Source organism: Pseudorca crassidens, chromosome 2, assembly GCF_039906515.1.
Source record: "Pseudorca crassidens isolate mPseCra1 chromosome 2, mPseCra1.hap1, whole genome shotgun sequence".
Classification (NCBI taxonomy): Eukaryota; Metazoa; Chordata; class Mammalia; order Artiodactyla; family Delphinidae; genus Pseudorca; species Pseudorca crassidens.
This window is the reverse complement of record NC_090297.1, coordinates 25,882,522-25,909,431: the sequence shown is the minus strand read 5'-3', so window position 1 is coordinate 25,909,431 and position 26,910 is coordinate 25,882,522. Positions and strand designations below refer to the sequence as shown.

Sequence of the window (26,910 nt, the reverse complement as noted above, 5' to 3'; positions counted from 1 at the left end):
CTGAGTATAATCCTAACTGATACATTCCCATTGCTGTTAAAGTGGCTTGCTTGCCTCGCATTTGTAAGTCTGAATCCAGATCTTCCCCCGGTCAGAGCAGTGGGGAACCAGCAAAAGAAAGGCACTTTCAGGCAGAAAAATGCTGGGCTTCCTTCTACAAATTGTAAGTAACGAAGCTACCGGGAGGTAAGAATGGGAGGTGGGCCTAGCAATAGTTTATTAGCTCACAGAGACCACTGAATGTTAGATTAAGGGATTTGGACTTTGTTCTATAATTCTCTTGCAGATAGGGGGACCCCGTCTGTCTTATCTAGTAATGCCTCCACTTAACAGATGCTCAATGAATATACTCTTTATTAATTAAAGCTTAATAAACAACAACAAAAGAAGTGTTGGAAGGTGGACCAGCTTGGAGTCACCATCTGATTTACCCTTATCTGCTTTTTACAGATGGAGTAACTGAAGTATCATTTGCTGCAAGTGGCAATCGGCCCATCCTTGAGGAAAGGCAAACCGAAAACTCCACCTTATGGATGACGGGGGTCGGGGAGAAAGTATTGTAGCAGGAGTTCTAAAAAGCAGTTGGGTTACCGTCTCCTCAAGATGGAGGTCCTGGAATCACCTGACCCCCGAGGAGGCGGAGCTCCGCTCTAGCACGCCCAGCACGCCCCACCCCCGCTCGGCCCCGCCCAGCGCCCCCACCCGGGCGGGGCGGCGCGGGTTGTGAGGTGTCTTCGCGAGGCGCCTGCGCAGTGGGCAGCGGCGCGCGGGGCGGAGGCTTTATAACCACTTAGTCGCTGCCGTTCGGTTTCTATCTCTGGGAGGGCGGCTGAAGCGGCGGCGCTCGGGACGCCGACTGAGGAGCGCTGAGGCGTGAGCTGTGGCGGCGCTGGGCGCCCCTCGCTCCTCGGCCTCTGGGGGCCATGGGCTCCGAGAAAGACTCCGAGTCGCCGCGGTCTACATCCCTACACGCGGCTGCGCCCGACCCCAAGTGCCGCAGCGGCGGCCGGCGCCGGCGCCTCACCTTCCACAGCGTCTTCTCCGCCTCGGCCCGCGGTCGCCACGCCCGGGCCAAGCCGCAGGCCGAGCCGCCACCCCCGGCCGCGCCGCCGCCGCCCGCCCCGGCCCCTGCCGCGGCCCAGGCCCCGCCGCCTGAGGCGCTGCCCGCCGAGCCGGCCGCCGAGGCCGAGGCGGAGGCCGCGGCGACGGCGGGGCCCGGGTTAGACGATGAGGAGGCGGCGGAGGGCGGCGGCTCGGGCCCGGAGGAGGTGGAGTGTCCTCTGTGCCTGGTGCGGCTGCCGCCCGAGCGGGCCCCGCGCCTCCTCAGTTGTCCGCACCGCTCGTGCCGGGACTGCCTCCGCCACTACCTGCGCCTGGAGATCAGCGAGAGCCGGGTCCCCATCAGCTGCCCCGAGTGCAGCGAGCGACTGAACCCGCACGACATCCGCCTGCTGCTCGCCGACCCACCGCTCATGCATAAGTACGAGGAGTTCATGCTGCGCCGCTACCTGGCCTCGGACCCCGACTGTCGCTGGTGCCCGGCCCCGGACTGCGGGTGAGAGCGGGGGCGTGGCCCGGGGGCGGTGGCCGCGGCGGAGGGAACCTGGGGCCTGGGGCTGGTCACCGCGTGTGACCGGCCCCAGGGGCCGTCCTTTGCGCACCGTGTGTGTGTGTGTGTGTGTGTGTGTGTGTGTGTGTGTGTGTGTGTGTGTGTGTGTGTGTGTGTGTGTGTCCCAGCGTGGAGGGAGAGGTGAGGGATGACCAGGGGGAGGGAGGGCCAGGCGGCAACTGCGGAGAGCCGGTAACCGCTAACCATCCGCACGCCCAGAAGAGTAGGGTAAACGCACCCAACACCCCACCACTGCCCGAAGGCTTGAAGTGGGGGCTGAGCGGTCGGTGAGAAGGGAGCTGTCCATCAAGTCAGGAGGCAGGGAGAGGCCGTTTTTGGTCGGGTGAATGCCCCTCTGTCCAGAGGTAGGGGATATGTCTTAATGAGGATGGGGAGGGGATATCTGGCAAAGGATGGAATGAGAATATCATTCTGAGGGGGCAGCGCTTTGGAGGGGTGTGTCCATTTGGCTAGGGGCATACTTTGCAGCGTTTCAGGAGAAGGGGTGTTCTTTCTGCCCACCACGGCTGAAAGTTGGAATGCAGGTGACTGAAATGGCACTAACGGGAAAGGACAGCTCCCAGGCAGCGCTCTGGGGGCATCCTGGGCATTGTGGTGTGTCTTCTGTGCCAAGCTATTGGGGGGCCCCCTGTGGTTCTTACACTGCTGTCTTGGGCAGGGTGCAAAGTGGACAGACCCTTTCTTTGTCCAGAGAAGCAACGGGGCACTGAAAAGGATGCCCAGAGGTTGACATGGTAGGAGAAAATGTGTTTCCCAGCTCCTCTGATCTTGAGTTCTTGACGATGCACCATGTATGCCGACTTTTTAAGGTCAGTGAGAAAATAGGCAGTAGATGCAGAGACATAATACTACCAGATTTCACTATCTGGAGCATTCAGTGGACACCGCCCCCGACCCCCACCCCCCACCCCCGACCCTTACCTTTTAAAATCTGATTGTGTATTACTGTCAGTACATCCCATGAACGATTGCATGCAGCAAAGAGGGGTATCAGACTGTGCCATTACCTGCTCTGCGACCTTGGACAGATCATTTTATTCTTGTGTGTCATGTTTTGAGGACAAAAAGATGCTAGGGACTCCTAGTAAAAAGCTGAGTGTTCGTTTCTTTCAGAGGAGTTAAGAAAGGCTCTTAATTGTAGCCTATATATCAAGGCTTTTAAGATTTCCATGATTCTGCTATTTGTCTCCTTCAAAAGAAGCCGACTTAGAGTTATCTAGGGGAGTAAGATGAGTTATTCTATTTTTCTGTTCTGACAAACTTGTTTAGAGATGGATGTGTTATTTAAGCTCACTGAGTTGGGGTTTCTAAATTACTTTGAAGTGTTGTGGTCAAAGGTTGGGGCATTTAACTATGGTAGGTCACTTTCACTTTCAGTTAATAAGTATCAGAAAGAACCTCGTAGGCTCTTGGAAAAGTTTGCTTATATCTGGACATCTGGTGATCTTCCTAGCCTTAAGGGGTTAATTTACATGGTATTGAAGTTTTACAGACACTATTGATCTATTTTCTGAACCAAAGGAATATTTACTTAAGAGAACACTGCTTGGTTAACTTTGGAATAATATATTAACTCCTTTTTCAGATGTGAATTTCCTTGAATTTTAACTGAGAAATGTGGCATCACTCATTATATTTCTGGAAAAGTTCTCTTTTTGTTTTTATTTCTCTGAAATCAATCTCTGTCTTTGCTCACGTCGATAAAAATGAACAGGAATTAATTTACAATCTTGATGACAACTCTAAACCATTACTGATTTGGAAGTTATTAAAAAATTAGGCCATTTCTTATTTTAGCCAAGTATTGGATTACTACCATCCAGAGGTTTTTTTAAATTAGTTAAAAAACTAACAATTTTAATATAATCTTTAAATGTGTTATCTGTGGGTTTAAAGAAGGTGAAGTCTGGGAAAAGCAAGCAAGCTAGCATCTGAGTATCTATGTGTCAGGCATACATAATTTAATTTGATCCCTGCAACATTGTAAGATAGATTTGATCTTGTTTTACAGATAAGGAAACTGAAGTTTAAATGAATTGAGTGACTTGTTTAGGGTCATATAACTAGTGGGTGGTGGAATCAGGCTTGGAACACTGGTCTTAACTCCAACCAAGGCCAGTATTCTTTTCTCTCAAAGCATAAAAAGCTTTAAAAAAGCATAGGCTTATCAACATTATTGGGGATGCTACTGTTTGGGTCATTTCATCAAGTGTGGCCTAAGGACAATGTTGAGAGAGCCAAAAATGCTAGAATCTGGTTTCTCTTCTGATTCTTATTGTTAACAGCCTATTACCTACTTTATTTTTCTTACCTGAAATAGGCCTAATCCTTTCCTTACTTGAGAGGCCTAATTGATATTTTCAGAGTGTTTTGAGAATTCAGTTGAAGGTGTTAGATAAACAGGGAGATAAACAGGGAGTAACTTTAAATTTCTGTCACTTCCCAAATAGGTGGGGATATGGCCAGTGGTTTTGCCACCTCTTTTTAATGTCATGAGAAAAATAACTTGTTTCGTTTTAATCAAACTGTTCTATTCTTCTGGGTCAGGTAGAAATCATGGATGAGAACTAGAAGAGAAGCCTAAGACCCCAATTGTGTCTTCTCATACCTGACCATCTTTACTGCCTGCAGATTAAGTTTCTGCCAGCCAAATTTATCAAGTTCCTTTTTGCTCTCTGTGTGTATATGTGTGTATTTGGCAGGGTGAGGGGAGCATATAAGTGATCTGATCGTTAGTTTTACTGTGATCACTCACGATAATAAGAACACTATATGTTAAACGATTCATTATTTGTTTATAAGATATTTGTGGAACAGAGAAAAGAATCTTGAATTTTTCTTTTTTCATACTTAAATACAATTTTATTTTATTCATAAATAAGGGAACTGATTTCTATGGGAAAACATTCACATTATTATTAGTATTATTAAGTACAATATTACCAAGTGCAATTTTTTTTTTTTTTTGCTGTGCGAGACTGTGGGATCTTAGTTCCCAGACCAGGGATGGAACCCGGGCCCACGGCAGTGAAAGTGCCGAGTCTTAATCACTGGATTCCCAGGGAATTCCCACCAAGTGTAATCTTTAAAACATACTTTCAAATGAGATAAAATTAACTCAGAATACAGATAACTGACATTTTTATAGTCCTTTATAATCTTCAGACTGTAACTTCATTCAGAAATAATTTCATTTTAGTTTCATACAGGTAGATGGTGGTAAACTCATTTTATAAAAGAGAAGCCAGTTCAGAAAAGTTTAAGTGTGGGACCCAGTGTCTCACAGCTGATAAATGGTACAGTTGATATGCTACCCCTTAGAGTCTCTACTTAAGCACAAGGTCTTTTCAGAAACCTCCAAATCATGTAAACATGTAATGTTTTCCTCTCAAGTGCCCTGTTGCCTATCTTTAAACCCCTTCAGAATCTCTAGAAGACTGAGGGGTGAGCAAAAGAGACGACAGAATATTTCCTGGCATACAGGGGGCAGATCTTCTTTACAGAAGAACAGGAGATAAGGCTGTCTTGACCTAAATTCTTTGTGCAGGTCCACCACTCCAGCCTCTCATTGCTGCCTCTGTCTCCTGCAGAGACCCCCATCCCACCTGACCCCAGAAGGTAGTATCACTTATTGGCCATCCTAGATAACTGGACTGGATTATCCCATAAGCAGGAAGCTTCTGTTGGTCTCGTAACACTTTTATGAGGGAAGAGCAAGCTCCCTGAACAAGACAGATTTCTCAATCAGTGAGGGAGGATTTTCACTTTCTGAAGCCTTCCTGAACCTCTTCTCTCTCTCTTTCTTTTAAAAAATATAATTAATTAATTTATTTTTTAAAGGTGGAGATGGGGAGCTTTTTTTTTTTTTTTTTTTTTGCGGTACGCGGGCCTCTCACTGTTGTGGCCTCTCCCGTTGCGGAGCACAGGCTCCGGACGCTCAGGCTTAGCAGCCATGGCTCACAGGCCCAGCTGCTCCACAGCATGTGGGATCCTCCCGGACCAGGGCATGAACCCGTGTCCCCTGCATCGGCAGGCGGACTCTCAACCACTGCGCCACCAGGGAGGCCCTAAAGGTGGAGATGGGGAGCTTTTAAAAACAATGTTTATTTATTTATTTATTTTGGATGCTCCAGGTCTTAGTTGCAGCACGCGGGATCTTCGTTGCAGCATGCAGGTTTCTTCGTTGCGACATGCAGACTTGTTAGTTGCGGCATGCAGACTCTCTTAGTTGCACCATGCGAACTCTTAGTTACGGCATGCATGCGGGATCTAGTTCCCCAACCAGGGATCGAACCCGGGCCCCCTGCATTGGGAGCATGGAGTCTTACCCACTGGACCACCTGGGGAGTCCCCTGGACCTCTTCTTAATTTAGCTCTGTACCTTCATTTTCATAACTCTTTATTCCCCCTACAACGCCCCTCGCCATTTACATCATCCTACAGCCCAATATGTCTTTCTCATATTTGCCAGAGTACTCATTCTAAAGTGGAACATTTTATATCATTGCCCTGCTTAAAACTGCTCATACCTGACCTACAAGATGACTTCTTATGTCTTTAAGAACTTATTCTTTATATGATCTATCCTTATGATTTAAGACCCTTTATGGTCTCCAACCATCTTTTGATCTTGTTTTCTGTTTTTCACCAACATCAATATTTCCCAAGGTATAGGCATTACTATTGAAAAGAAAAATGTTTTATGATTGAATAAGCTTGGGAAATGTTAGATTGAACAAAATAAAGCAACTCTGTTTCTGAGCTCCTTAGACCCTTTAAAAAATACTAATATACACTGTAAATCTTGTTAATGCTAATATGCAAATCTTCAGTCTGGTATAATTTCCGTAAACTGAGATCACCAGGAAACATGTTTTGTTTTGTTTCGTTTCGATGACATCTTTAAAGCATACCTGAAACTTTCCCTATTTGCAGTTCTCTAAGCTCCTTTAATAGTTATTCTGTCCTGCCTTCTGTTACTGTCCTTATTTAACACTAAATCTTGTGCTCTGAGTAAATTGAGAGCTCCTCTAGACTAGGATATCTATATTCCAACTTTTTCTACAACTCTGAACAAAATCTTTCGATTAGGTCCCAGAAGAATGGGATGAATAGTTAAACTTTTGATACGGGGGATAAAGAATACAAACACCACACTTTTGAGAGGAGAAACAGATAAGAGGAGGGTGTGCAAGAAAGGACAGACAAGTAATCATTAAACAGACACTTTTCAAAATCATATGGTGTTGAAACTTAGGTGAGTATTGGGTATTACAAAAAGGACTTAGACATGGGCCTCTTGACAGGGAGTTTGGCCTGGTAGAGGAGACAGATAGGTAAGTAGGAAGATAATTATAAATGCAATGTAATATATACTAAAGAAAATACAAGTGTTCTTAGAAGATGGATGAAAGGTTTTGCATGATGGTGTCAATAAAGACTTCGTGGAGGAGGTGATATTTGATCAGGGCTTGAAGAATATGAGTAGAAATTTATACCAGACAAACAAAGATGAGGGTAGAGAAAAAGGTGTCTTAAACCAGAATGTTATGAGCAAATGCATGGAGGTATAAGAATTCAAGACTAAGTCTGGAGTCTCGTTTGGTTAGCCTCTGGATATACAATATGGGGAACATGATCTGGGAAGTGACTTGAGATCCATCTGAAAAGGTAGATTGGATTCAGATTTATAGGTCTATCTATGCCATGCAAAGAAGTGTAAGTTTGAAGGACTTTTTTCTTTTTTGTTGAAGGATTTTAAGCAAAAGAGTAACATCATGAAAGATAAACTTTTGGAACTGGAATTTGGATTGGAGTAGGGAATAAAGAGACTGCAGTCTCTTGCAGTTGTCTGGTCAAGAGATGACATGGGTTTGAACTAGCGCAGTAAAAAGGAAGATAGTAAGAGTATGGCTCACTGTGACAACTTGGCCCATGTTTTCCACCCTTATATATGCTCAGGGTCTGTTTGTAAATGGTTATATGGCCTGGAACGGTGAAGTACAGACATAATATAGGAACACATTCCTTTAACTCCCAGGGTTTGTTGGAGCATAATCAAATTCATACTATTGGGAATTTTTCCCCCAGGGCTGGAGTAAGGTAATGCTGTGGTCTGGCTTGTCACACATTATAATGTTTCTCAAGTTAGGAAATTAACAAAATTAATAAAAGTTGTATGAACTTAATGGGGGGAGGAAAGGATGCTTCTGTGTTCTTAGCATCATGCAATTTCCTACACCTTCCATTTAGCTTCTAATTAGCAGACCTGAATGCTCTGTTCAACTAAGAAAGCAGAGTAGGAGGCTCCCGTGTAGGACATGGAAGAGAGGGAACAAGATAGTCAAGGCAGTTTTGGTCTCAAGGATGAAGGGTTTTTCTTGACTGCCTGGGGTAGAAGATTGCCCTATTCAGAATTTAGGAGTTTGCTCCGAAAAGGGGCTTAAACAGAATTTTAGGATTAAGTTATAGTACTTGACATAAAGAAAGCCAATAGATACATGGATAAGTTTAAAAGATTGCTTTAGGGAAAAGTAATGGCCCAGGAGAAGAACTAAATGACCTGGGGAAAGTAAAAAACCCAAACAGGAGAGGGTCTCTATCATTCATTCAACACAGGTATTTTAAGCATGAATCAGTGTGCTAGACCCTGGAGATTAAAAGATGGTTGATACTTTTCCTTCTCTAGTCTGGTTGGGGAAGCATACATATAAACAGATAATTACAATATAATGTGTTAAGTATTGTAAAGTAATTATGCACAGACACAAAGTGGGCAACCAACTGCCTGGAGAGGTTAAGTGGATTTTATAGAGAGGATGACATTTGAGCTGGTTCTTAAATGGCTAAGTATTTGCCAGGACAAGAAGTAAGGAGAGGGCGTTTCGAGGCTGAAAGGAATAGAATATGCAAAGGCCAAGAAGTAGGACAAAACACGCTGTTTATCTATACCATAACTTTTGGGACAAGATCTCAAATGCAGTTTGTTTGTTTTTTTTAATATATTTATTTATTTATGGCTGTGTTGGGTCTTCGTTGCTGCACGCAGCTCTCTCCAGCTGCGGCGAGCAGGGGATACTCTGCTGCAGTGCGTGGACTTCTCATTGCAATGGCTTCTCTTGTTGCGGAGCACGGCTCTAGGCATGCGGGCTTCAGTAGTTGTGGCGCGCAGGCTCAGTAGTTGTGGCACGCAGGCTCAGTTGCTCCATGGCATGTGGGATCTTCCCAGACCAGGGCTCAAACCCGTGTCCCCTGCACTGGCAGGCAGATTCTTAACCACTGCACCACCAGGGAAGTCCTCAACTGCAGTTTTAAAATATGTTTAGTTTTGGGTTTTTTTAATAGAAATTTATTTTTTATTATTTATTTATTTATTTTATTCATTTATTTTTGGCTGCATTGGGTCTTCGTTGCTGTGCACGGGCTTTCTCTAGTTGCGACGAGTGGGGGCTACTCTTTGTTGCGGTGCACAGGCTTCTCATTGCGGTGGCTTCTCTTGTTGTGGAGCACGGGCTCTAGGCGCGCGGGCTTCAGTAGTTGCGGCACTCGGGCTCAGTAGTTGTGGCACACGGGTTTAGTTGCTCTGCGGCATGTGGGATCTTCCCAGACCAGGGCTCAAACTCGTGTCCCCTGCATTGGCAGGCGGATTCTTAACCACTGCACCACCAGGGAAGTCCCAAAACATGTTTAGACTTAAAACATGTTTAGACTTAAAACATGTTTAGTTTTAAAACTCGAAGGCTGCAAGCACCTATACTACCATTTTAGGGATAGAATCTAAAGTTTGGAGATTTTAATTAGCTCAGTGTCATGCAGTATGAGTCAGGGGTAAGGAGCCCAGACCAGGCACCCAAAAACAGGAATGCCAAGTCTCGTGCCCTGAGTAATTCTGTGTCATGGTAATAGGTTGCTGGGGGTCTTGAGTATTTGGCGTTATTTTACTTCCTTGGAACCAAATTCCACACCCAAAATTGACATTGTCAATACTATCAAATGTTCTTTGAAAAAAAAGAAGTATCTGTTAATAAATATTTACTCCCACCATGTGAGGTAGGAATGGATCATGAAATGCTCAAGGCTTCCTGACTGGCAGTCTATCTAATATGTATTGTCAGAAGTTGACTTAATAATTTTCTGAGATCATCCAATACCTTTCTCATTTAACACAAAATAGCAAGCAAGTCACTTTCTTCAGGAGAAACGTTTTTTATCTTTAGTAGTTATTTTACAACTAGGTGGAATAAATTTGCTCAGAACTCCTACAGGGTATGAATCATTTGCATTCATACATTGACCTCTTCTCACTTTGCTCTTTCTGAGAAGAGTTTTAATACAGCCTGTATTATGTAACATAGATGATACCTTGTCATCGGTAATTTCAGTGTCATTCTCAAATCAGCTTGCAGAATCTATGATGAACCTGAGAACTTAAGTTGCTATTGTGAACATCTAATGCACAATCAAATAAGCAAACAAACCATAGAATAAATCTAAGAAAATGTTATTAGTCTTTTGTTTAAGCTGTTTGAGGTCTTTGACTATTGGAGTAGAACATGGAATAGGTGACAAAGCCCCGATGGCAACACCTAAGCCTGAACTCATTGACCTGTCTAAAATTTGTTTGAACTTTCACAACTGCTGTCCTCCATTCTTCATTTGTTTGTTTAAATTACTTTTTTTTGAAAAAAAGAGTTATTTTAAACAGGTGTCTACTTGTTAGTCTGTGCATTTAGTTGACATTTTTAGAATTAGTCAGAAAGGCTAACAGTTTGTAAATATATTTGTTTTTGTTTTTGTTTTTGTTTTTTTTTGCGGTACGCAGGCCTCTCACTGTTGTGGCCTCTCCCGTTGCGGAGCACAGACTCTGGACGCACAGGCCCAGTGGCCATGGCTCACGGGCCCAGCCGCTCCGTGGCATGTGGGATCTTCCCGGACCGGGGCACGAACCTGTGTCCCCTGCATCGGCAGGTGGACTCTCAACCACTGCGCCACCAGGGAAGCCCTGTAAATATATTGGATTGCTTGTAGGAAAGTAATTCTTGGTAAATAAACATGAATTATAAGAAGCAGTTGATACTGGTGCTGATAGATTCTGAATTGTCCATCTTTACTAAGAATATGTGTCAGAAGGGATTGGGGGGAGATATGGCCATATTCTATGTTAATTCATAAGATAGATGAGTGGTATTCTTCGATTCTGGAACCTGTCAAGAAAAGAGATTTCAAGGTATACATTCAAATTGGGGAAAATAATTTTTTGGAAAGATAAAATGAGCTTTCAATATAAGTTGATCACGAACCCATCTATGTTCATTGTCTCTCAGTCTGCCATCAGACCAGCTTCACTATGAAACTTAAAAATGAAAAAGTATTGAAATCATAAAACTCCTAAAAGAAAACATACGCAGAACACTCTTTGACATAAATCATAGCAATATTTTTTTGATCTGTCTCCTAAAGCAGAGGAAATAAAAGCAAAACTAAATGGGACCTAATTAAACTTAAATGCTTTTGCACAGCAAAGCAAACCATTGACAAAGCAAAGAGACAAACTACTGAATGAGGGAAAATATTTGCTAATGATACGACTGATAAGGGGTTAATATCCAGAATATATAAGCAGGGAGAGGGTGTGGAGAAAAGGGAACCCTCTTGCACTGTTGGTGGGAATGTAAATTGATACAGCCACTATGGAGGACAGTATGGAGGTTCCTTAAAAAACTAAAAACAGGACTTCCCTGGTGGCACAGTGGTTAAGAGTCCGCCTGCCAACACAGGGGACACGGGTTCGAGTCCTGGTCCGGGAAGATCCCACATGCCGCGGAGCAACTAAGCCCATGTGCCACAACTACTGAGCCTGCACTCTAGAGCCCGTGAGCCACAACTGCTGAGCCCGCATGCTGCAACTACTGAAGCCCACGTGCTTCTCTGCAACAAGAGAAGCCACCGCAGTAAGCCCGCGCACTGCAACGAAGAGTAGCACCCGCTCGCCGCAACTAGAGAAAGCCCATACGCAGCAATGATGACCCAATGCAGCCAAAAAGAAAAAAACTAAAAACTAAAAATAGAACTACCATATGACCTAGTAATCCCACTACTGGGCATATACCCTGAGAAAACCATAATTCAAAAAGAAACATGTACCACAACGGTTCATTGCAGCACTGTGTACAATAGCCAGGACATGGAAGCAACCTAAGTGTCCATCGACAGATGAATGGATAAAGAAGGTGTGGCACATATATACAATGGAATATTATTACTCGGCCATAAAAAGAAACGAAACTGAGTTATTTGTAGTGAGGTGACTGTACCTAGAGTCTGTCATACAGAGTGAAGTAAGTCAGAAAGAGAAAAACAAATACCGTATGCTAACACATATATATGGAATCTAAAAAAAAAAATGGTTATGAAGAACCTAGGGGCAGGACAGAAATAAAGATGCAGACATAGAGAATGGACTTGAGAACACAGGGAGGGAGAAGGGTAAGCTGGGACGAAGTGAGAGAGTGGCATGGACTTATATATACTACCAAATGTAAAATAGATAGCTAGTGGGAAGCAGCCACATAGCACAGGGAGATCAGCTGGGTGCTCTGTGACCACCTAGAGGGGTGGGATAGGAAGGGTGGGAGGGAGATGCAAGAGGGAAGAGATATGGGATATATGTATATGTATAGCTGATTCACTTTGTTATAAAGCAGAAACTAGCACACCATTGTAAAGCAATTATACTCCAATAAAGATGTTTAAAAAAATTAAAATTTTTAAAAAAGGTAATTAAAAAAAAAGAGAGAGAGAGACATGTACCACAACGGTTCATTGCAGCACTGTTTACGATAGCCAGGACATGGAAGCAACCTAAGTGTCCATCGACAGATGAATGGATAAAGAAGATGTGGCACATATATACAATGGAATATTACTCGGCCATAAAAAGAAACGAAACTGAGTTATTTGTAGTGAGGTGGATGTACCTAGAGTCTGTCATATAGAGTGAAGTAAGTCAGAAAGAGAAAAACAAATACTGTATGCTAACACATATATATGGAATCTCAAAAAAAATGGTTCTGATGAACCTAGGGGCAGGACAGGCAGAATAAAGATGCAGACGTACAGAATGGACTGGAGGACACGGGGAGGGGGAAGGGTAAGCTGGGATGAAGTGAAAGAGTAGCGATGACATATATACACTACCAAATGTAAAATAGATAGCTAGTGGGAAGCAGCTGCATAGCACAGGGAGATGAGCTCAGTGCTTTGTGACCACCTAGAGGGGTGGGATAGGGAGGGTGGGAGGGAGGCGCAAGAGGGAGGGGATATGGGGACATATATGTATAGCTGATTCACTTTGTTATACAGCAGAAACTAACACAACATTGTAAAGCAATTATACTACAATAAAGATGTTTAAAAAATTAAAAACAAAAACAAAATATATAAGCAGCTCATACAAATCAACATCAAAAAAATTTTTTAAATGATCCAATTGAAAAATGGGCAGAAGACCTGAATAGACATTTCTCCAAAGAAGACATACAGATGGCCAACAGGCACATGAAAAGATGCTCAACATCATTAATCATCAGAGAAATGCAAATTAAAACCACAGTGAGACATCACCTCACACCTATCAGAATGGCTATCATCAAAAAGTCCACAAGTAACAAATGTTGGCAAGGATGAGGAGAAAAGGGAGCCCTCGTACACCATTGGTGGCAATGTAAATTGGTACAGCCATTATGAAAAACAGTATAGAGGTTTCTCAAAAAATTAAAAATAGAACTACCCTATGACCCAGCAATTCCACTCTTGGGTATTTATCTGAAAAAAGAAAAAAAAGACCAACACAAATTCGAAAAGATACATGCACCCCAATGGCAGCATTATTTACAATTGCCAAGATATGGAAACAACCTTAAATGTCCATCAACAGATGAATGGATTAAAAAGATATGGTATATATACACAATGGAATACTACTCAGCCATAAAAAATATTTTTCCATTTGCAGCAACATGGATGAACCTGGAGGGTATTATGCTCAGTGAAATAAGTCAGACAGAGAAAAAAAAAATGATGATATCACTTATATGTGGAATCTAAAAAATAAAACAAGCTAGTGAATATAATAAAAAAGAAACAGACACACAGAAATAGAGAACAAATTAGCAGTTACCAGTGGGGCAAGGGAAGGAGTAAGGGACAGGATAGGGGTAGGAGATTAAGAGGTACAAACTACTATGTATAAAATAAATAAGTTACAAGGATATATAGTACAACAGAGGGAATATAGCCAATATTTTATAACTATAAATGGAATATAACCATTAAAAATTGTGAATCACTGTGTTGTACACCTGAAACTTATATAATGTACATCAACTAAATTGCAATTTTAAAAAAGTATACTTGCTTTAGTTTTTGCTGTTGTACTTTATTTTACAAATGTTCTATCCTTTATAAACAAATTCTGTTTTCTCTAAGTATATCAAATCATCAAAACGAAATAGTTTTCTACCCTTATTTATGAAACTTACTGGGACAAACTGCTCCTAAAGCAGCTTAAACTATGACTGAATACATGCTAGAAATTCAGGCTGGACTTCCCTGGAAGTCCAATGGTTAAGACTCCACACTTCCACTGCAGGGGGCACAGGTTCGAACCCTGATCGGGGAACTAAGATCCTGCATGGCATGCAGTGTGGCCAAAAAAAAAATTCAGGCTAAGTATGATACTTTCCCCTACTTTTTCAGGAGATAAATGATATGAGTTTTTAGAATCTCAAGAAACAATTTACTTTCTCACACAGAATGTTTTAAAGTTTGTTAGGTGTGCTCGTGCATGTGTTATTTGTTACATGTGTGTTCTTTCCTCTGCATCGTATGAAGTGGTGGGGGTACCACACAGTGTTACCCCACTGGGACTGATGCATGTCTTAACTTACTTATATCTCTTCCTATTTCCTTACTCAGGTATGCTGTTATTGCCTATGGCTGTGCCAGCTGCCCAAAGCTGACCTGTGAGAGGGAAGGCTGCCAGACTGAGTTCTGTTACCACTGCAAGCAAATATGGCATCCAAATCAGACATGCGATATGGCCCGTCAGCAGAGGGCGCAGACATTGCGAGTTCGGACCAAGCACACTTCAGGTCTCAGTTATGGGCAAGAATCTGGACCAGGTATGAGTTGGCATTGTCTCATTTGTCTCTTTATTGATATTTCATAATGTGAGCCCAAAGCTGGGAGAGATTACCTTCCTGTATAACTCAAGGATTAGAGAGCAGAGACTATTTGTTTTTTGTTTGTTTTTATAAATTTATTTTTATTTATATTATTTATTTTTGGCTGCATTAGGTCTTCGTTGCTGCACTCGGGCTTTCTCTAGTTGCGGCGAGCGGGGGCTACTCTTCGTTGCGGTGCACGGCCTTCTCATTTCAGTGGCTTCTCTTGTTGTGGAGCACAGGCTCTAGGCACGTGGGCTTCAGTAGTTATGGCACACGGGCTCAGTAGTTGTGGCTTACGGGTTCTAGAGCGCAGGCTCAGTATTTGTGGTGCACAGGCTTAGTTGCTCCGCGGCATGTGGGATCTTCCCGTACCAGGGCTTGAACCTGTATCCCCTGCACTGGCAGGCGGATTCTTAACCACCGCGCCACCAGGGAAGTCCCAAGTGCAGAAACTATTTGGTAATATTTTCAACACTGTATTTGGTATGTAGCTTCTCTCTCTGACCATTTATAGGTTGTCCAACCCAGGTGAAATTGGAATAAAGCAAAACTGAATTCTGTACTTTCTACCTTCTTAGTAATGTGTCTCAGATTGGAGAGCAGTTGGGTCCTTTAGCTAGGGGCTTTTTCAGAACTTTCACTGTGAGCAGAAAGACGTTTAGTATTAAAACTACTGTTTTCCTACTAGCTTTAAATACATCACTGGTTTTGGAAGTAGGGTACAGATTTAAGGAAAGGAAATAATATTAGTATGGATTAATGATTAACCTTAAAAGGAGGAATATCACACATTCAGTTCCAACCTTGACATGTCAGAGTGAACCTCTTTTAAAATGTCAGTGGGTTTATTGCCTTTTATAAGTGTGCTTTATTTCACTGATGTCATTTGAGAGAAGCTAGTAGGAAAGATTTTACCATTCACTTTTTCCTGGCACAGTATAATCTCCTAAATTCTCTTTGTAATAGGATAGTTCCTAGCTTGCTGTGAAAATTACCAGGTGTATGCTATATAGCATACTCAATTGTTTGTAGGTTTTGAATTTTAAAGTATCATGGGAAGGGACTGTGAATTATGTTAACAGCAAATCACAGTGATACTTGTACCTGAGAAATGAGTTTAAAGCCAAATGCAGGCTGCAGACTATTCTTCCTGTAGGACTGTGCTTTTAATTCTGCCAGCCTATTGGCTGCTGAAATTCCATTTTTCTTGGAACCATCTTTCTCTCTAGGGAAGTCTCCTTGCTCAGAGTGTGGCTCTAGTGCTGTGTAAGATGCCAGATTGGGGGATAGGCAGCTCAGTATGAGACAGGATCCATTTTATGAAATTTCCTGAGGTCTAGACATAGCCAGCCTTCCAGTGAAGTGGGTTGCACAATTTGGAATCCTCAGTCAAGAATTCTTGACTGCCTCTTCATTTCTTGTGCATACTCCTAGGAATAATAAAATCAAACGAGGTTTAACTAGGGATATTTTTCTACCCATTCTTTCTCCCCCACTTAGCAGATGACATCAAGCCATGCCCACGATGCAGTGCTTACATTATCAAGATGAATGATGGAAGCTGTAATCATATGACCTGTGCAGTGTGTGGCTGTGAATTCTGTTGGCTTTGTATGAAGGAGATCTCAGACTTGCATTACCTCAGGTGAGATGAGAAAGTGTCTGTTGTTTTTATAGTCTTGTTCTCTTACTGATGTAGGGAAAAGGATGTCAAAGAACCATCGTTGTCTGTCCTCTCATTACAGCATAAGGAAGCTTATGCTGTAAAAAAGTTCCTCTGAAACACCCTTCCAATCATGTTTTTCTCCAGCTCAGCAACTTCCAGTGACTGTTTTCCATTACCTTCCAGATATAGTTCAGTTTCCCTATCATGACTTTTAAGGTTTTCTGCAGTCTGGCCCCAATATACCTTTTTCCATTTTGCTTTCATAAATGCTATGTCCCAGATTATCTGTGTTTCTTCTGTGTTATCTTACCTCCATACTTCTTCATGTTCTTTCCTTCACCTGGAATGCTTTATAATCACCTCACCCCCCAGCAACCCCCTTTTATCTCAGCTGTTCAGTTCTTATTCAGCCTTCAATGGCCACTTTAAATGTCATTCCATCTCTGATGCCTTCCCCCAGTTTCTTCTGCCTCATTCTTCTTTACTGACATTCTTTAAATGTTCTATAAATGTCATCATGACTTTTAATTACTTCATTTACGTGTCTAATTTTGTTAAACTATATTAAGAGTCTTCAGGCCAGTATTACCTTTTTACAGTTCCTTGGATATAGTAGTCATTAAAATATTGTCCTGAAGGAGTTAATATTTACAAACTTAACATTCATCGTGTAGATGAAACATTTTCATTTCCAATTTAGCAAACATTTGATTACTTACAGTATACCAATTATTGGGGACACAGGGGTGCGTAAGACATGATCCCTACTTTCAAAATTACTTACTCTTATCTAGTAGAGAAGACAGTACAAAGGGAGTGGACAAAAGTGGTTGGACTCAGAAGGGCTGAATGTAAAAGTAGCCAAACTCAGAGTATGAAACTGTCATAAAGGGTATGATGAAGTCTTTTTATATCCTATCCCAGGAAGATGGTTTGCAGTATCTACATATGCCAAGAAAACTATGCAAATCAGAGAGAGTTCATTAGCTGCAGGACACAGTATGTATGGATGAGATGTCAAGTGCATAGACTATGCAGGATCCCACGTAGTATCACTCAAAGAAGTAGGTTCGTTTTGGTGGGTTAGAGAGGACAGAGTGCAGCAGAAAAGAATGGAAAAGAGGTTTCGTTTCAAGTCTGGAGGCCTGCCTTTACGAAAAAAGAAAAAAAAAGTAAAGAGCCAGAACTCTTAATAGTCTGGCCTTGTCCTTTGCTCCCCCTCATGTAATAAATTCATTTCTTGTAATCTCTTGTAACTGTTAATCACTCCTATAGAAAAGAATGCTCTTGCTCTTATCAAGCTCTCTGATGACAATAGCTGCATTTGTAATATTGACATTAACTTCAGCATGTTTCCTCTGTAGCCCCTCTGGCTGTACATTCTGGGGCAAGAAACCATGGAGCCGTAAGAAGAAAATTCTTTGGCAGCTGGGCACATTGATTGGTGCTCCGGTGGGGATATCCCTCATTGCTGGCATTGCCATTCCTGCCATGGTCATTGGCATTCCTGTTTATGTTGGCAGGAAGGTAAGATATGTTGAGTTCTGTGCATGTTCCATCTTCAGGTTTGTTGGTAAAGGTTTGAAGGAAATGGGGAGGAGCTTATGTTTCAGAGCTGCCTGAAAACCAGCTGGTTCTTAAATAAAACTAATTTTTTAAATGGATTTTTCATAAATTCCCAAGAGATCTGAAAGTTCTTATTAACATCCTGGGCCTGGTTTGTCTCAGTGACTTAAAGATAAAATGCTTACTTCACTCCCCTGAGTTACTTTGTCTCTTCTTATATTAACTTTTTCTGTATTAGTTTATATCGTCCTGGTCTGAGTTAGATTAAAATGTGAGAAAGATGTCTCTTTGACATGGGGGAATATGTTTTAATATAGATAACTTAAAAGAGAATATTCACTTATCCTTTTTCTCCCTAGCAAAAAGATTGATGTCCTAACCTGCTGACCTGAATTTTCTTTCTTATTCTTAGATTCATAGCAGGTATGAGGGAAGGAAAACCTCCAAACATAAGAGGAATTTGGCTATCACAGGAGGAGTGACTCTGTCGGTCATTGCATCCCCAGTTATTGCTGCAGTTAGTGTTGGTAAGAAGCTAGCCAGGACCATGACTCCTCCCCTTACACGACCCACTCCCATTAGCTTTCTGGCCTCGCAGTTTAGCCAGCCGGCCAGATGTTTCACCCTGGATGCTCCTACATTTTATGTCAGACCCACCTTGGGAGTTTATTAGGCACTGTTATTATTATCAGCCACACTAAAGTATCAGAGTTTGGGATCTTTCATTCGTAAGTTAGTGCCTAGAACTCCATCTGGCACATTAAAAAGATTGAATTAAAAAATATTACTTTAAGGCCTAGTTTTTCACCTTTTCTCTTTCTTCTTCATTTGCCACAGAACCCACAAAACAAAATTACTTTTGATTTGCTTAATGCCTCACAGTATTTTGGAAGGCATGAGGGTCTGTTTTAGAATAATAATAATATAATATTTTCTGAGACTCTCCATGTGCCAGGAGCAGGTCTGAGTGTTTTGCCTGTATTAATTTATTTAATCCTCACAGCAGCCCAGTTGTAACAGAAAGGTGCAGTAATTTGCCCAAGGTCACTTAGCTGGGACATGAATTAAGGCAGTCTGACTTCAGAGTCTGGGCCTTTAACAACTAAGCCATTCTGCCTTCCACAGCAGCAAGATTTTGGAATTAACACTCTGGGGGGATCCTAAACCCTAGGAGTCACTTATTTAATGTTTGATTATTGATTGGTTCTTGGATTAGCACTTCAGCAGTGAATGGAAGGGGGAAAATGAAAGCAACATATATTTACTGTGCTGAGCACTGTATATACATTGATCATTGGCAACCCTAGGAAGATATGTCCAAGGTTATAACAGCTGGTAAATTGGAGACAGGATTCTAATCCAGGCCTTTCTGATTCCAAGTCCAGTCATCATTCTGTTGGACCAGTCTACCTCTTTAGCATAGCTATCTTCTGTCTTTCCTTGGCCCTTTATAAAGTGGTTTGTCTGTGTTCAGCCCTGGGAAGGAGAATTCAGGGCAGCTGCAACCTGATGGCCTGCTGACATGTTTCCTTATCTTCCCCAGGTATTGGTGTCCCTATTATGCTGGCTTATGTTTATGGGGTTGTGCCCATTTCTCTCTGTCGTGGAGGTGGCTGTGGAGTTAGTACGGCCAATGGAAAGGGAGTGAAAATTGAGTTTGATGAAGATGATGGCCCAATCACAGGTAAAAGGAGAATTTTAATTTCCCTTTGAATTTTTGGAACACAAGATAAAAGTCAGTAAAATTCAGCACATTTTACAGAGAGATTGACATTGGATTACATTGGCTAATGAGCTTTATAGGAGGTAAAGTATTTTTAGCTTTTCATTTCTTTTTTCCAGAGTTATTAGGTTAATTCCCCTGGTACTTGCCTCTGTGTGGCAAAGTACAAACTAGTAGGACTCCAAGGTACAAACTAGTAGGACTCCAAGTAACTCTAAGTATGCTGGTAATAGTAAATTACATAATTATAATTATAATAAAGTCTTATATCTGCATGGTACTTTATAATTTTCAGAAGACTTACACAGTTGTTATTTTCACTTGGCTTTTATAACAGCTCTGAAGAGAGAGGGCCAGGGCTGTTATTATCCCCAATTAAAGGGAACTTATTTAAGCCTTTGTCTCAACATCTGTTAAATGTGTTTAAGAGCTTCTGCAGAGCTGGAACTATAGCAAGTCTTCTGACTTATACTTTGATGTTGTTTTCACTTTACCATATTAACTAACCTGGGACATAGAGATCCCCAAAGGTCTTTCAAACTTCCTACTAGAGTCAGCACACGACCTAAGTGTATCTTGAAATTTTCATGTTTAATTAGATGACATCTATAGTGTAATGGAAAGAATAGGAGACTTAGAATCAGATTGTAGTTTTGTGTGACTAGCCACAGACAAGGCATTTAGTTCTAAGCTTTTGTTTCCTCACCTAAAATTGGGGCTATTAGTTCCTAGTTACTGGGAAGATTACATGTGAGCATATGTTAAAACACCGGATATGTGGTGGCTGCCTGTAGTAGCTATTCATTAAGTGAATAAATGAGTATTTTTCTACATGAATATTCTCTGCTCTGAAGAGTCATTGCAGGAAAATGCCAGACTCTGTTTTGATGCTGTGCTATCATTAATTGAGATGTTTGGTTCCATCCCCAGTGGCAGATGCCTGGCGAGCCCTCAAGAATCCCAGCATTGGGGAAAGTAGCATTGAAGGTCTAACTAGCGTATTGAGCACCAGTGGAAGCCCTACAGATGGACTCAGTGTTATGCAAGGTCCATACAGCGAAACAGCCAGCTTTGCAGCCCTCTCAGGGGGCACACTGAGTGGTGGCATTCTTTCCAGTGGCAAGGGAAAGTACAGCAGGTAAGCAATTTCTGACAGAACCAGTTGGAATTATAAGAAGTGACATATCATATTGAGCCATTTCTCTGTGCCAGGCATGTCTCGTATAGCATATCATTTTGATTTAATCATCAATGGTGTTTTTTTGTTTTGTTTTGTTTTAACTTTTACAATTAGAAAATAGGCTAGAAAGGTTAAGCAACTTAAAAGTTCTGTGTTTTTTCCCACTGCACCATAGTGGCTCCATATAAAGAATAATTTTTTTTTTTTAAACACAATAATCCTGTGTTCCTGGCCAAATCTCTCTCTCTGTTTTTTTTTTTTAATATTTATTTATTTATTTTGGCTGCGCCAGGTCTTAGCTGCAGCACACGGGATCTTTAGTTGCAGCATGTGAACTCTTAGTTGCGGCATGCGTGTGGGATCTAGTTCCCTGACCAGGGATCGAACCTGGGCCCCCTGCATTGGGAGCACAGAGTCTTAGCCACTGGACCACTAGGGAAGTCCCAATAAAGGATAATCTTGACTTCAGATCCTCCCTCTACTACGTTAGGCTGCCTCCATCAGGAAGGGGAAGCATGCATTTTTGTAGAATTCCCAAGACTGTGTCCTCCGTTAGGCTTATCACTGGCTTTTAGTTGAACAGCATTTATACTATATCTTGTGGCTTATTGGTGCTGTTATTCTTAAAACCTTCCTAATTCTGATTCCCATTTGATAGATAAGGTAAATCAATTCTATAAACTTCTGTTGAGAATATGTAAAGCTTTATGACTAAAAAGGTTATGATTGGTTGGTCGTTTTACCAGTTAGAAAAAACAGAACATATTCAGAGGAGCATAGCAGATGTTACATGAGAAGCAGTTATTTGAACGCGCTGGAGAAGAGAGCCCTGGGGAGGGGTAAAGGTGGTACAAAACAAGGTAGGGAGGTAGGGGAGATGCTTGCCTTCAGATATCTGAAGGGCCTTGAACTGGAAAAAAGGATTAAGAGTTCTGCCTCATGCCAAGGGATAGATTAAGACGATTTGGCAGAAGCTAGAGGGAAACTAATTTTGTTTCATTATAGAGACTATAGGAAAAATCTATATAAAGTCGAAAGAAGGGATGGATTACGTCTATCCCTGGAAGTGTTTATAAAGTGAGACCAGAGGGCCATTTGGCTCTTAGAAGGAGTCAAGCAACAGATGGCAGATGGACTGGATCCCACACCTGAGTGCTTGTCAGTTACCTGGGAGCCTTTTCAAAATAGATGTCAGCACCCTATCCCAGAATTAATAAATTAAAATCTCCCAGATTCTCTCCTAATCTCCTAGGGATCTGTGTTTTGAAAAGGTTCCCCAGGTGATTTTAGCATAGCCATTGCACAGACTAGCATCTGCGAAACACCTAAGGTGATAGATGGCCTTTGTGAAAGGCCTCTTCCAATTCTAACTGTGATTCTATGGCAGAGCTGAAACTAGGACCCAGGTCTCTGACTCAATGTACTTTCCATTGCACTGCCTCATTTTCCTGAGCCATGGCACATTTTTGAAGGGCATCTAAGGCTGGAGCAGCAGAGCAAAGACTCAGGCAGCAGGATGGAGGTTGATTGAATGTGCAGCTGCAGGCTGCTGCTGACCTGTCTGCGTTTCATGACTCTGGTTGTCTCTTGTTAGGGGATCCTGCCCACACATGCTGAAGAATTCACTGTTGTGCTTTCTTAAAACCAACACCCCTGTAAATAAGCAGACATAATTGGAGACTGACTTGCTGAAACTGCAACTTAGGCAGTCCAGCTGTTCCAGTACTGTGAAAGCCTTTTATAGGAAGTGAATGAGTCAGATGGGTTTGACTGTGAAACCCATTATGAGGAAATACTTAAGTGTGCAACCAAATGATATTGGAGTCAAGAAAGGAAAAGCTATGGGTCCTCTGAGACACCATTGGGAAACTTTGCTGCTCTTGTCAGAGGTTGACTCTTATTATGTCCTTTAAGCTCGTAGGCTGGGGGTAATTTGATTGCTAAATGTTTAAGTTCCTAGTATGTGCAAGACATGGAGGGTAAAGCGTGAATGAGGTGTGGTCTCTCCTTTTTTGGAGTTCACAGATGACTGGGAAAGAGATGCATAAATTGATTTAATAAATAGGTAGGTGCTGTGGGAGCACTTAGCAGGAAGTGACTGGTTTGATAGAAGAATGAAGGGAGATGATACTTCCTTTGTTGTTAAGGACTGAGTATGAGTTTGTCACATAGAGAAAGGAAACTTCCAGAGAGAGGGACTAGCATATGCAAAGTCATAGAGGTATAAAATGTGTATAGGTGCGTAAGGAAAGAAAAAAATTCAGTGTGATTATGATTTAGGACCTATGGTGAGAGATGGAACTGGAGAGAGAGCTTGGAGGCAAATCAATAGACCTTAAATGCCTGTTGGCAAGAGGGAGCCAAGAGAGGGCTGTTAGAGTGATCAGGTTTTTGTCCACATTGGCACTGATCTGGAAGTTGTTTGACTTGGACTTAGGGCTACTGGAAAGAGAACCCAATTGCAGTTACCCACTCGGGAGCTGTTGAGGGCCTGAAGTTAAACAGTAGCAGTGGGGATGGAAAGGAGGGGACGATTTCAGTAGATAAATTTAAGAGAGAAGATGTGTGGGCATCTGTTTGAGCTATTTGACATTTGGAGAAGATCAGATCAACTCAATTTGCAAGAGAATAATGGAAGAGGTATGTGCCAGGAAGCAGACTGTCTCAGAATACCCAGGTCTCGCATTAACTTAAACGTCCCCTCTTTACACAGGTTAGAAGTCCAAGCCGATGTCCAAAAGGAAATTTTCCCCAAAGACACAGCCAGTCTTGGTGCAATTAGTGACAACGCAAGCACTCGTGCTATGGCCGGTTCCATAATCAGTTCCTACAACCCACAGGACAGGTATGTGAACAGTCAGAAGCCTAGGAGAGGTTGCATTTTTTTGGTTGGGTTTTGGCCTTAGAAGCTCAATGCCTCATGTTAGGGCTCTGTGTACCATCTAGTGTGATACATAGTGTGTATACCCTGTAAATTCATTGAGCAAGTTCTTGGTATGGGAGTATTTGGCATCTCTTGATTGATTTTTCTTGTTAGCACTTGATTTTTAGAGGTTCTTTCTTCCTTTTCTATTTCCTTTTCTTTTCTTGGCTATTGCAACAGTGTAATTATTCACATGGAACTGAAGAGCTAGATTGGTGTCCATTGATGTATGTATGTAGCTCTATGGTTTCTGCTCTCATGTTGCTCTTTGCTTGATGTGGCTTCTGTAGCCTATTTCTCTTTATATTTGAGAAGCTAGTGTATCTGGTATGGTGTGACTGCAGCACTCCCTACTGGAGAGATTCTGGTTTCTTCTAATTGTGGCAGAGAAGTAAAAAGCTGTGACTCTTCTTTCACTTTCATATTTTGAGTTAGATAGTGTGAGGCTCCGAACCTTAGTTGAATTTTGGAAGCTCATTTTTAGTTGTTTAAAGAAATTGGCAGAACAACTAATAAGGACCTACTGTATAGCACAGGGAACTCTTCTCAATACTCTGTAATGACCTATATGGGAAAAGAATCTAAAAAAGAGTGGATATATGTATACATATGTATAACTGATTTCATTTTGCTGTACAGCAGAAACTACACAACATTGTAAATCAACTATAATCCAATGAAAGTTAAAATATAAAGAAATACAGAAATTGGCAGAGATGTTTGTGTGCGTATTTTAAATCAACAAAAAGATCTAATTGTTCTTCTCCATCTTATTTGAGTGTTAGGTTAAATTTTATTTTCTCTAAAAGTGAGCTCTATTCTACTATTTACCTATATTTTCGGACTTTCTAATCCTGAACCCACAAACTGCTTTTACCAACAGGTATAGCATGACCCATGCATGATTCAGCAAAGTGGATTTTGTCTCCACAGAGAATGCAACAATATGGAAATCCAAGTGGACATTGAAGCCAAACCAAGCCACTATCAGCTGGTGAGTGGAAGCAGCACGGAGGACTCACTCCATGTTCACTCACAGATGGTGGAGAATGAAGAAGAAGGTGGTGGTGGCGGTGGCAGCAATGAAGAGGATCCCCCCTGCAAACACCAAAGCTGTGAACAGAAAGACTGCCAGGCCAGCAGACCTTGGGACATCAGCCTGGCCCAGCCCGAGAGCATCCGCAGTGACCTGGAGAGCTCTGATACGCAGTCCGACGATGTGCCAGACATCACCTCGGATGAGTGTGGCTCCCCTCACTCCCAAGCCGCAGCCTGCCCCTCAACACCCAGAGCCCCAGGTGCACCGAGCCCAAGTGCCCATATGAACCTCTCTGCCCCAGCTGAGGGGACGACTGTCTTGAAGCCGGAAGATGCAGAAGCCAGAGTATGAAGTGGAATAAATGCTCCTGTTCTGAGAAGCACACTTGTAACTGCATCTTTTGGAATCTTTTGGGGGGGGACAGGGATTTACATATTGTATTTCAAAGATTTTCTGGTCACAGGTTTTCCCCAGGGAAATTCTGAGAAATTTGCAATTTCTTAACAGATAAAACATGGAAACTTTGCCCTTGGTTCCACCCCCCATCCCCTTTGCCCCCCCCCTTTTTTAGTTTTAATTTATTGGTTAAACTGATGGTGGCAATCTGTGAGGTGTGTCAAAGAGTGTACAGATGTATGTGTGTATATTGTATGTATGCTAACATATTACTGCAGGACACATTTTAATAAAGATTTCTGTCGTAATTCAACTCCTCTCATTTTCCTTGGCTTGGATAGTTCTCCAGAGCCAAGTGTTTGAAACAGACCACTACATCTTTAACAGTCTCTAGATCTAAGCTTTCCTAATCCCAGGGAAGAAGGATGGTATTCTAACCAGACTGCAGTGGAGTCATCTGTAAACCAATGACTCCTAGTATGACAGGAAGCAAAGCCAAGCTTGACTTGGACTATGTAGTCAGACTGAAGAATTAGCTGAGTCAGCCAGATAGAGAAGCTGGAGATTAAAATGAGCCCTGTTTGCCCTCTAGAGGCAGCTGTGCAGTTTTCCTATTAAAGCTTTATTTACCCCTTTCTGCATTATAGTCACTATTAGAAACGTGCTTCAGAGGAGGGAAGGGGTATCAGTTCCAGTGGCTCTTCAGAAATCCCAGTGAATGTTGCATGGTTATAAGTTGGGGAACAGAGTATTCTTACTGGATAAAGAAATGTACCTATTCTGCCTAATCACCAAGCAATATCCTAGGTGTTTGTTATGCTCCCGTGTATACATTCCCTGTTCCAAAAAACTCTCTAGTTTTGCCAATCTAGTTTAAGTAAGAGGGACTAAGGAATCTGACTAGGATTTGTAATGAAAGGAGAGAGGAGGCATGTCATCAAAATCACAACATATTTAATTTTATCTGATCTTATAATTTTGTCAGAATTGAGCTAAGTTAGTGCTACTTGGGGTTTTGGCTCTGTCTAGAATAATGGCCTTAGAAATCAAAGCTCATACATAGTATAGCAGAAAAATTAAAAGATTTATGAAACCTGATCTGAGATTCCAAATCTGGCAGTAATTTACTCTGTGACTGTGTGAGTCAGTTACTCTCTCATGCCGCTAATATCCCCAACTCTCAGACAGTATTTAAGGAGCTTCCAGTGCCAAACTTCTGTGTCACTTTAACCCTGGGCCCAGAGGAAGAATTGAAAACATCCTTTCCCTGAGGACCAGATGGCTTTCTGTTTCCTTTCACAGATGCACCTGCTCTTTGTCTTCCTGACCTGTGCTTTACTACGATGAGGATCATGAGTCTGGACAACAGCCATCTTGGAAGATTCTTATCTCTTGGGCACTGCAACCAGACTTAGCACGTTACTCTGCACCTGGGACAGGAGGTGCTGTTAGTGGACTTTGGGTCTCTAGAAGAATGACCAAGAGGGTGTCTTTGTGTGAAAAAGGGAACTTGTTGGGAAAAGGGGCAGACTGTATGGAAATCTCTGAAATGCAAATTATC

The 26,910-nt window shown here is 42.2% G+C and overlaps 1 protein-coding gene across 4 annotated transcripts; it reads left to right on the top strand.

Annotated features, from left to right (window-relative positions):
- The first annotated feature begins 767 nt into the window (after positions 1–767).
- On the top strand, positions 768–25,662 carry RNF19B (ring finger protein 19B). 4 transcript variants are annotated; one of them, XM_067725347.1, is made up of 9 exons: positions 768–1,555; positions 14,606–14,811; positions 16,357–16,501; positions 17,887–18,049; positions 18,501–18,615; positions 19,632–19,772; positions 20,742–20,949; positions 23,705–23,836; positions 24,798–24,991. In XM_067725347.1, exons 1-9 carry the CDS (start codon positions 924–926, stop codon positions 24,817–24,819), a joined length of 1,764 nt encoding a protein of 587 aa, XP_067581448.1. In that variant the 5' UTR covers positions 768–923; the 3' UTR covers positions 24,820–24,991. The 4 variants fall into 4 exon arrangements, with proteins under 4 accessions (XP_067581448.1, XP_067581447.1, XP_067581445.1 ...); XM_067725344.1 differs by having other exon boundaries at positions 772–1,555; positions 24,848–25,662; XM_067725345.1 differs by having other exon boundaries at positions 773–1,555; positions 16,360–16,501; positions 24,848–25,662.
- The last annotated feature ends 1,248 nt before the right edge of the window (positions 25,663–26,910 follow it).

Coding starts and splice junctions, on each gene's coding strand:
- RNF19B (XM_067725344.1), top strand. CDS start 924: ATGGGCTCCGAGAAAGACTCCGAGTCGCCGCGGTCTACATCCCTACAC. Junction 18,616..19,631: donor TATTGCTGCAGTTAGTGTTG/GTAAGAAGCTAG, acceptor TATCTTCCCCAG/GTATTGGTGTCCCTATTATG. Junction 23,837..24,847: donor TCCTACAACCCACAGGACAG/GTATGTGAACAG, acceptor TTGTCTCCACAG/AGAATGCAACAATATGGAAA.